Below are 11526 nucleotides of genomic sequence, written 5' to 3'. Positions count from 1 at the left end.
TAAGGACACAACGTAGATGGCAGAATTGGACGTCGCTCAAATGGCCAACCATCAAACTCACTATTATAGGCACATGCATTTTGTACCACCACGCTAATGTTTTATAGATCCTGGTGTTTTGATAAATAAACTTTTTATATAGTTTTTCTATCTAATTAATGAAATTTAGATATGTTCTTTGAAATTTTCACCAAACTCATCTCATGATAGAAAAGTCTAAGTATGCATGTTGTAGCGGTCGGATCATAATGTGTAAGGATCCGGTCGTTACATTTAAATTATGATTTAAATATTATTAATATAAAATTGACTCATATTGGTCAAATTGGTGTTTTATTAATTTAATATTAAGATATTAAATTAATAATAATTTAATTTAATTAAAAGGTTTCATTAAAAATTAAATTTAGTTTTATTTAAATTAAATATTTTGAATTAAATAAAACTAAATTATTTAAATAAAATCTTTTTATTTAAAAGAAAATAATTTTGAAATCCAAAATGAGTTAGTGGATTTTTACAACATTTTTTTTGGGAAAAATCTACTAAAACTCAAATTGTGTGATATATCACCCAATTCAACTCACCTCTTTAATGATAACCCCTAGTAGGAGCTGTCCTACATGCAATTTTTCTCCTTGCATGGATTGAGCCTTTATATTGAACTTGCATGCTATGATTTGAGAGAGATCTCTGAAATTTTAAGCAGAAAGTTTGCACCTTTGTAAACCCTTGACAGGCCACCTAAGTTCATCCAAAATTGAGCTCAATTTAAGTGTTTCCACCACACATTCCTTCTTGAATTTAGTAGAGAAGACCTTGGTGGTTGTCTATGATAACGGACAGAAATGTACGATATTACAATGCAAGGATATAAAACAATGGAGGATTGGGACGGTTAAAATATGTAAAATCATGTCTAAATGCTTGAGAACATTGCAATCACATGCACCCATCACATTAAAGCAGCTAATTTACGTATTTTGTGTAGGAAAATGCGTTAGCGGAAGACAAAATTGCGATCCAAGGAATTCAGAGTCCAAGCGCATTAGAAGATTGCGACTGCAAAGCTACACGATCGTATGTGTTTGCAGAGATCTGCTCAAGAAGGTGGCCGCATAGAGACGGTGCATCAAGGTGAAAGTTTAATAAATCATGATGGGACAGAAATCTAGTGACGATCGAATCTGAATTTAGTTGACAAGCCATTAACGACACACTGTAGCAAGTACACTCAACTTTTCAGTAACAATTAATCGATGCATCAGACAAAGATTTAATGACATCCCATCTGTGCATTCATTTGAGAGAAAAGCTCTTCACCCTGAAGCTTTATAAATACCAAAGGCCACCTTCGTTAAAGGAGTTCAACAGTTCAGACTTTTGGAGGTTCCATCCACCATACACATAGAGATAATAGATAGCCGTAGTCTATAATTCATATACTTAGAGGCGGAGGTGAGCGAAGAGAGAAGACACTGAAAGATCATTCCAGGTCAGCTCGAGAGAGTGTCGGGAAGCGTTGAGAACGGAGAGGGGGCCACTCTTGTGAAAGAAAGAACATTCTTTTGGGCAGAGTAGAGTAAACCACAGTGTAAAAGCCTCGGGAAGCGTATTCTGATTTCATTTATAAAATGGAATTTTCATCTCTACATCTATTCACTCTCTTTACATTCTGCATGAGTAACTAAACTTCCGAATGGGTTGAGAAGCATTTAGCTAGCACGACCTAAGATCTTCATTTAATGCGATCATCTTGTCTTATGCATGCGTCCATCACCCTTTAGAGACACTTGAGAGAGTAGTCTAAAGAAAGAACCTAGGCTTTAGAGAGTTAGGTTAGAATCTAGACTTGAGAAAGTCAAATTAGAATCGCATAAGTAAGAAATAGAAACTTAGAGATAAGTTATGTTTGTTATCATGCATCGCATGCACCCTAGAAATAAGATATGATAGTATATAGTCGCCTTGGGTATGTGTGTGTCATTCATCATCGCATAGACAAGAATAGAGCTTAGACATAAGCCCTATAAACATTATCGTATACATCGCATGCGTCCTAAAATTAGGAACTATAGCATTTGCATTGAGAGATGACATTCTGTTGTATGTGGGTAGAATCGCATAACTTGAACGCAATCTTATGAAGTGTCAGCTAAATCCTTTCTCAACTCATTCCCCACATATTCATTGTAACTTTCGCTGTTGTTAACTCTTTTCTTAATTCCGTCACATAGAATTTATACTTTAAACAAACATACAAACCAACTTATTGTTTTGTTTGTTACCGCAAAGGAATCTAAAATTATCGCCGCATATTGTCTCAATAGTCCCTGTGTTCGACCCTGGGCCTATCAGGCAACCTAGTAAGACTTATACTTAGATTTTGCTAGGAAAACTTGCATGTACAATGCATACACCAATATTGCAATATACACAATTATTTCATCATATTCACAACGCATCAAGTTTTTGGCGCCGTTGCCGGGGACTACGGCAACACATATTGTGCTAACGGTAACTTTTTGATTTTCTTTGCAGCTTTCCATCTCTGTGCACTGCCTCTCCTTTGGTAAGGGAAGAAGCGGGCGTCGTATGAGTGAAAGACAAGTTCCTGAGACCGATGAGGACCTAGAGATTGAAAGAACGTTTAGAAGAAGAAGAAGAAACAACAACCAACATCAACAACAAGAGAGAAATCCCAACATGGCGGAGCAACCGGAAGACAGAGCACCGAACACAAATAATATCATGGCGAACCCCATTCTCTTGGTGAACGATCGCAATAGTCCCAAATCCGGGACTAATGTGTCGCCCACCTTTACGATTTCTCACCAGGAATCCATTTTGGGAGGGGGGGCCAGCCTTGGGACGATTGAGGTTCGAGATGAAGCCGGTGATGCTTTGCAGCTGATTCAAACTTGCAGGACAGTTTGGCGGTAGGCGTTGGTGAGGATCTGCACGCCCACCTCCAGAGTTTCTATTGAAATCTGCAATACGTTTTTCTTCCCCAACATCTCTGTAGGAGTTCGGACTAACGCTGTTCCAATTTTCGCCTGTGTGACCAGCACGAAAATGGCTTTATTTCTCTCGAACTAGGGGAGGATTACATTGTGGGGAACAGGTAGTTTGAAAAGTTCATGAAGAAGTACTTCCCCCCAACAAAAAAAACGCAAGAAGGAGGAAGCTTATTGCTAATTTGAACAGGATATCGACGAAATCGCTTTCAGTGACGCCTGGCAGGTATTAAAAGACTGGTACGAGATTGTCCGCACAATGGCTTACCCGATTGTCTCCAAATGGAAATTTTCTATCACGAATTAAACCCTGCATTGCAGATGGCTGCCAATGCGGCAGTAGCTGGTGGTCTGCTCGACAAGACATATGACGAGGCGAAAAATATACTTGATCGAATTTAAAAGAATCACGAAGACTGGAGAGAATGCGATCAACAACTGAGAATTAAAGATAGTGACGCAAGTAATAGGGCCATCGCATCCTTACAAAACCAAATGAATGCGATGATGAATCTAATACAAGGCATCGCAATCAATAGCATGGGAACACATAAAGGGCAGGCCAACACAATCGCTCAAACGAACACGAGCTGTATCACCTGTGGGGAAACACATCTGATTGAAGAATGCCCAAGGAATCCACAATCAATATGCTTCATAAAGAATAACCCTTTCTCTGATACGTACAACCCCGGGTGGAGAAACCACCCCAATTTCGCATGGAAAAATCAACAACGGTCAAATGCAAAATCAAGTCAGCAGCTCACAAGCACCGCCATCTTCTTCCCTAGAAAGCTTATTAAAGCAGTACATAGAAAAGAATGAGACGGTGCTCCAGAATTAGGCGACTTCAATTCGTAATCTTGAAATCCAACTAGGACAGATTGCGGGTGAGCTCAAAAGTAGACTGCAAGGGGTGTTGCTGAGCTCAACTGAGCTCCCTCGCAACTCTAGGGTGCAGGAAAGGAACAATACCTAGCAGTCTCCTTGCTGAGTGGAAAAACGATAGCGAAAGAAGGGGAAGAACCCACCAGGACCAACCCGAATGCAGTAAAAATCAAGAGCCCGTTGACATATAATTCAGAAGAGCTCGAGAAGATGAACCCAGAAGTTGGGTCCACCTTCAAGCCTCTAGAACACGAAACAGAAGAAGTATAGCTACCACTGTTCCAACAAAAATCGAAAAAGAAACAGAATCATGAAGAAAAGATCACTATAGTGGCAGTAATGCAAAGGTTAAATACTATGATCCCACTAAAAATATGCGACCCAGGAAGCTTCACGATACTCTACTCAATTGGAGGGATCTACATTCGTCAAGCACTATAAGATCTTGAGGCGAGTATAAATTTTGATGCTGCTATCAATTTTCAAACGATTGAAGGGAAATCTAATGCCCATAACGAAGACTCTCCTGCTTATGGACAGATCCCGAGTACACCCCAAGGGAGAGTTGAAGGATGTGTGGTCTCAATTGACAAATTCATTTTACCAGCAGACTTCATAATTCTGGATCATAAAGCGGATGAAGATGCACCCATCATATTTGGACGACCATTCCTATCGACCGGTTGCGCTCAAATTGATGTGCACAAGGGAGAAATCGTGATGAATGTTAATGGGAAAAGGCTCTGGATGGAGGCAATCAAGATCCTAGAAGATCGAGAAAAGAAGAGAAAATTGCCTTGGACTTAAAGAGCCCAGATTGAAAGGAATAAGCAGTCCCTACGTTGTTATACGATTCAAATTCATCAGGGACACAATCTTTTTGAAGTATCCTTTGAAATCTTCAGTTCATGAACTCAAATCTACCTTTTTATATCCTTTATCATTTCTATATCCTTTTTACTCCTTATTTCTCTTTTGAAAAAAGGGAAAAATTTTGTTAACTCCGTCTTTTATATTTTTTACCCTCTCGATCTTTTTTGCAACGATCGTGGTGAACGATTGTGGGGGAGCTACACAATAACTGAAAAAATGCGAGTAGTTCGGTCAACCATCGCAATCGAAGAAATCAGTTCGTCGCAAAGAAGGATGCGATCACAAAATGATGCGAGCGACAGAGCAAATTTGGGGGTTATCTCTTTCCTTGACTTTGTTTATTCCAAATTTTGCACTATTGCATCTTGTCTTTAACTTTGATAATTTTATCTTCGCATCCTCTTTAGTCAGCACAATCATTAAATATTGATTACTTTAGTAAGTCACCACATTGTTTTTCAATGCCAATTATGATTTCAATGATGAAACGCATGCCTCTATTTCTCATCGCATGCACTATAATCAACTTAATTTTAGGATAGTCAATTCACGAAATATTTCTAGAAGTTAGTGGTCCATAAGCTTTCTTTCAAACTGACTTTTACGAAACCTTTCAAGAGCATCGCATGAATTCTTTCAGTCTTTCAGTAATGAGGACATTGTTGCGTTTAAATTTGGGAATGTGGTATTTATTTTCAACCTTGCTACTCTTAAAAAAAAAATCAAAACGTTGCGATCGGATCCTACTCATAGTTGGATGTCCGCATGACACCCGTGGGGGCATGCCAAAGCGATGGTAGGAATCATGATCAACGCATAAATAAAATGATTGCAAATCCACTGCCAAATGGGCATGAGTTTAGACTGAGAAAAAGCGCCTTGCTCGTACTTGGATGCTCGCATGACACCCGTGGGGGCAAGCCAAAACGAAAGCTAGGCACTTGGATCAGCGCAAGGTCATAGAAAGAATATTTAAACTACGCTAGGAAAAAAAATCATTTGGAAACACCCCAGTTGAAAAAGTTTTTTTTGTGAAATAAATCATGTGATGTCTTGGAAAACAAGTAAAGTCCTTTTTAAGGTTAAACTTGCGGTCCCTAAATTTTAGAAATATTTTAAGAACAGACCTGGATAGAAATTAAGAAGATTTTGGTTCATAGGATTTGAATAAGGCACATCGAGAAATCTAAGTAAGGAAAAGGCGACAGACTCTCTAGAGAAATTCTTTAGTTTATGCTTGAGAACAAGCATTATTTTAAATTTGAGGGTGTGATAATGGGCAGAAATGCACGATATTACAACACAAAGATATAAAACAATGTGCGACAGTAAAAATATGTAAAATCGTGTCCAAAGGAATTAAGTTGAGAACATTGCGATCGCATGCTCCCCATCGTATTAAAGCAGCTAATTTACATATTTTGTGCAGGAAAATGTGTTAGCGCAAGGCAGAATTGTGATCCAAGGAATTCAGAGTCCGAGCGCATTAGAAAATTGCGACCGTGAAACTATGCGATTGTATGCGTTCATGGAGATCTGCTCAAGACGGTGGCCGCATAGAGAGGTCCATCAAGGTGAAAGCTTAATAAATCATGATGGGACATAAAGCTGATGACGGTCAAATCCAAATTTTGACAAGCCGTTAATGACACACTGTAGGAAATACACTCAACTTTTCGGTGACAATTAATTGGCGCATCAGACAGAGATTTAATAACATCCCATCAATGCAATAGTTTGAGAGAAAAGCTCTTCATCCTGAAGCTCTATAAATACCAAAGGCTACCTTCGTTAAAGAACTTCAACAGTTCAGAATTGTGGAGTTCTCATCCGCCATATACATAGAGATAATAGATAGCCGTAGTCTATAATTCATATACTTAGAGGCGGAGGTGAGCGAAAAGAGAAGACACCGAAAGATCATTCCTGGTTAGCTCGAGAGAGTACCGGGAAGCGTTGAGAACGAAGAGAGGGCCAACTCTTGTGAAAGCAAGAACATTCTTTTGGGCAGAGTAGAGTAAACCACAATGTAAAAACCTCGGGAAGCAAGATATTGCTACCAGGCTCCCTATACTTACTTACCATTGTCATTCTGTATTTTGATTTCATTTGTCAAATGGAATTTGCATATCTACATCTGTTCACTCTTTTTACATTCCGCATGAGTAATTAAACTTCCGAATGGGTTCAGAAGCACTTAGCTAGCACAACCTAAGATCTTCATTTTATGTGATCATATTGTCTTATGTATGCGTCCATCACCTTTTAGAGATACTTGAGAGAGTAGTCAAAAGAAAGAACCTAGACTTGAGAGAGTTAGGTTAGAATCTAGGCTTGAGAAAGTCAGATTAGAATCGCATAAGCAATAAATAGAAACTTAGAGATAAGTTCTATTTGCTATCATATATCGCATGCACCCTAGAAATAGGATATGATAGCATGCGGTCGCCTTGGGTATGTGTGTGTCATTTATCATCGCATAGACAAGAATAAAGTGTTCAAATTAACAAGAGAGAATATTATTATATATGATATAATTAAATTGGTTCAATTATATGTGATATAATTGATTTGTTGTATTAGATACATTAAATTAGAGGATTATGATATAAATATGATTACATTAAATAAAGAGAACTAAGAGCTAGATTCTACATCATATATACAGTAATGATGTTGATTTAAACTATAGGTTTAATAATATAAGATAAATAAATTAGTTATTCATATTTATATTAATAAGAGTCACATTACGAAATATTAATTGTTGAGTTAGAGTTTTCTCCTCTACAAACTGAATGCAGGTGGAAGTTATTTTTTCAAAATATATTAATAACTGAAAGAATAAAAATGAAAATAGTTTTCATTTTATGAGGTACGCATCATATCACAACTAATCGAATCGAGCAGTGAAAGAAAAGCTGATATACGATAGTTCCTTCAAGAGAACTTTAAACGACAACCGAGCGAGTTTCTAGAATGATTGCTCCTTATGAATTACAAACGATCGAGAACCCATTGTCTATTATGATAGAACTAAACCTTATTCTCCCAACTTACAATCGATCATTTAAATCGATCTATATACTTCCTTCTTCCCCTCTACCAAATTCACCAAAGCCCACAACCTCCTGGATTCCACTACGAGAATTACCATAGGTAACGAGTGTAAAAAGTATCGAGTGTTGCTTGTTTGAGGAGATCGACGGGATCGATGGATCGAGTCTATACTCTTATTGGGTTTCGAAAATGATCTGATAAGTTACGTGATAACATTGGATTGTTCGTTGCGTTCGTTGATCGATATTAAACTTTGCTGGGACGCCTGACCAGCTGCTAGATCCAAGGAAATACGTGAAGAATAGTTCTTTCACAAGGTATGTCAACTTCGAATTCCCTTATGTATTTAAGTAAAGAAAAACATCGCTGTAGATTTTCTCATCTTATATATGCATAAACTAATGGTTGTTTGATCTTTAAATGCTTTATTCTTCCCAAGTGGGCTTGGTAACAGAATCTTGCCTTTACCGCTCAATTGAGTTCTATTGAATAAGAGTTCCCTTCATAGACAATCCCACCGCCACCTAGCTAAGATCCAACGAGGACGTGATGATAAAACTAAGCGGTAAATCTGACGGCACGCCCGTCTACCCCTAAGGTAAGTACTCTTCCTTCACCTTCTGTTGAACCTTATATTCCTAAACCTTTGTTTCCTAGTAGGTTGCAAGAAGAAAACAAGAACATAAGGACGAGGAGTTGATTGTGATGTTTAAAAAGGTTCAGACAAACATTCTCCTCTTGAACGCGATCCAGCAAATTCCCAGATATGCTGAATTCCTCAAGGAACTGTGCACCCAGAAGAGGATAGGTAAGGATAAGGAACGGGTTGTGGTAAGTAAGAATGTATTAGCTCTTGTTAAACAAAATATGCCTAGAAAATGGCGAGACCCAGGTATATTCACTTTACCCTACATTATTGGTAATAGAGTCATTCGTCATGCTATGCTTGATCTAAGAGCCTCTATTAATGTCATGCCTTATCATGTGTATGAGGATCTCAATTTGAATGATTTGCAAAAACCTACTATGTGCATCCAATTAGCTAATAGATCTTATATCCAGCCTCTAAGGATAGTGAAGGATGTGTTATTGCAAGTTAGGGATTTGATTTTCCCAGTTGATTTCTACATTTTGAAAATGGATGAAATTTCCACTCATTCTTCTTCTACAATTCTGTTAGGAAGGCCCTTTATGAAAACTGCAAAGACAAAAATAGATATTGACAAAGGCTGTCTTTCTATAAAGTTTGATGGGGAATTAGTTTCATTTAACATGTATGATGCCATGAAATTTTCTAAGGAATATCTGTCGCTATGTATGATTGAGGTGCATGACTTATTAGATGATATTATATTGCATGATGGTAGTGATGACTCTTACATATTGATTACTCCATGTATTGATTTGGATTCTCATGACTCGCATGATTTATCTCTTTCTGTTGTTGATGTTAGCAACCGAAGGAATCTTCTTCTGATTTTGATATTGTTGGTTTACATGTACAAAGGATTGAGCTAAAGGCTCTCATTGGACATTTAAAATATGTGTACCTGGGCAAAGGGAACACCATTCCAGTTATAATCTCCAGGGAGTTGACACCTACCCAAAAGGAATCCTTAGTTGAGACTCTGAAGACCTGAAAGAAGGCCATTGGGTGGACTCTTTATGATCTCAAGGGAGCAAGCCCTTCTCTTTGCATGCATAGAATAACTTTAGGGGAAGGAGCCAAGCCCACAGTTCAACCCTTCAAAAGGCTCAACCCCACGATGAAAGACGTCATTCTTAAGGAAATTATCAAGCTCAATGAAGCCGATATTATTTACCCAATTCTTGATAGTAAGTGGGTAAGTTCTATTCACGTAGTTCCAAAAACAACCAACATGACAATTGTGGAAAATGACAAGGGTGAGATGGTGCTGATGCACGTACAGAATGGGTGGAGAATGTGCATCGATTTTCAAAAGCTCAATGAGGTAACTAAAAAAGACCACTTTCCTATGTCTTTTCTTGATCAGATGGTGGAACGACTTGCCAAAAAACCGTTCTTTTGCTTTCTTGTTGGGTTCTCTGGATTCTACCAAATCTCAATCGCCTAAGAAAACCATGAAAAGACTACCTTCACTTGTACTTATGGGACTTACGGCTTCAAGAGGATGCCATTTGGGCTTTGCAATGCCTAGGTACGTTCCCAAGGTGTATGATGAGTATTTTTTCTGATTTCATAGAAAGGTGCATAAAGGTATTCATGGATGATTTTATAGTTTATGGAGAATCTTTCGATGATTGTTTGCATAATCTTGGTCTAGTATTAAAACATTGCATTGAGACTAATCTTGTGTTGAATTATGAAAAGTATCACTTTATGGCTTCTCATGGGATTGTTTTAGGACATTTAGTTTCTACAAGGGGGATTGAGGTAGATAAGGCTAATACAGATGTTAGTGCTAACCTCTCCTATCCTACGTGTGTTATGGACATTCATTCTTTTCTTGGTAGTGCAGGTTTCTACAGGTGTTTCGTCAAGGATTTTTCAAAGTTTGCATTACAACTATCAAGTTGCAGAATGATGTTCCTTTTAATTTTGACAGGAAATGTCAAGATGCCTTTGAAACTTTGAAAGAAAAGTTGACCACCACCCCGATTCTGCAACCTCCACGATGGACGTACCGTTCGAGATCATGTGTGATGCTAGTAATCTATCAGTGGGAGCGGTCCTAGGATAGCGGGTCGACAAGAAAAGTCATGTTATATGCTTCACATCAAGGACCCTGAATCCTACCCAGATAAACTACACCACAACTGAGAAAGAATTTATGGCTATTGTTTTTGCTTTAGATAAATTTCGTTCTTACATTCTTGGCTTTCCTATTACTATTTTTACTGATCATTCTACTTTAGGTACCTCATGACCAAGAAGGAGTCGAATCCCCGTCTTGTGCATTGGATGTTTCTCCTTCAAGAATTCAACGTGACTATTAAGGATATGAAGGGAGTAGAAAACTTGGTGGCAGACTACTTAAGCAGGATTGTGAAAGAGGAGGACCCCACGCCTTTAAGAGAGGATTTCCTTGACAAGTTCCTATTCCAGATGACCACACCTATGTCTTGATGCTAACATGGTAAATTTCCTGGTTAATAGTAAGTTCCCCTATGATATGTCTAGTTCAAGGAAGGTCAAACTGAGGAGTGATTCAACATATTTTGTTTGGGACCCGTCATAAATTTAGAAGATTTTTTCTGACCAAATCGTTAGAAGGTGTGTCCGGACTGAGGAGTTTGAGTATGTACTTTCATTCTGTCATGAGATGCCCTGTGGAGGGCATTTTAGCCCTAGGAGGCCTGCTAGGAATGTTTTGGATAGTGGGTTGATTTGGAATTCTCTGTTTGCTATCTGTTTTGCATTTTGTAAATCCTATGAGAGATGTCAGAGGTTAGGTTCTTTGTCTAGGAGAAACGAGATGCCACTTAATTCTATCCTTATGTGTGAGATTTTTAATGTTTTGGGCATGGATTTCATAGGACCCTTTCTTCTTCATATGGTTACTTGTATATTCTTTTGGGAGTGGATTATGTGTCGAAGTGGGTTGAGGCTATTCCCACTAGAACTAACAATGTTGTCATTATTTTAGTATTCATAAGAACAAACATCTTTTCTAGGTTTGGCATACCTCGAGCCATAATTAGTGAC

At 38.2% G+C, this 11526-nt stretch overlaps 1 protein-coding gene across 1 annotated transcript; it reads left to right on the top strand.

Annotated features, from left to right (window-relative positions):
* The first annotated feature begins 2706 nt into the window (after positions 1-2706).
* LOC120069274 lies at positions 2707-9356 on the top strand. Its single transcript, XM_039020994.1, has 2 exons — positions 2707-2931; positions 8499-9356. The coding sequence occupies exons 1-2, from the start codon at positions 2707-2709 to the stop codon at positions 9354-9356; spliced, it is 1083 nt and encodes a 360-aa protein (XP_038876922.1).
* Positions 9357-11526: the final 2170 nt, after the last annotated feature.

Source organism: Benincasa hispida, unplaced genomic scaffold, assembly GCF_009727055.1.
Source record: "Benincasa hispida cultivar B227 unplaced genomic scaffold, ASM972705v1 Contig306, whole genome shotgun sequence".
In the NCBI taxonomy this organism is placed as follows: domain Eukaryota; kingdom Viridiplantae; phylum Streptophyta; class Magnoliopsida; order Cucurbitales; family Cucurbitaceae; genus Benincasa; species Benincasa hispida.
The sequence above is the reverse complement of the archived record's forward strand: the minus strand, read 5'-3'. Positions and strand labels throughout refer to the sequence as shown.

Coding starts and splice junctions, on each gene's coding strand:
- LOC120069274 (XM_039020994.1), top strand. CDS start 2,707: ATGGCGGAGCAACCGGAAGACAGAGCACCGAACACAAATAATATCATG. Junction 2,932..8,498: donor TGATTCAAACTTGCAGGACA/GTTTGGCGGTAG, acceptor GTTTCCTAGTAG/GTTGCAAGAAGAAAACAAGA.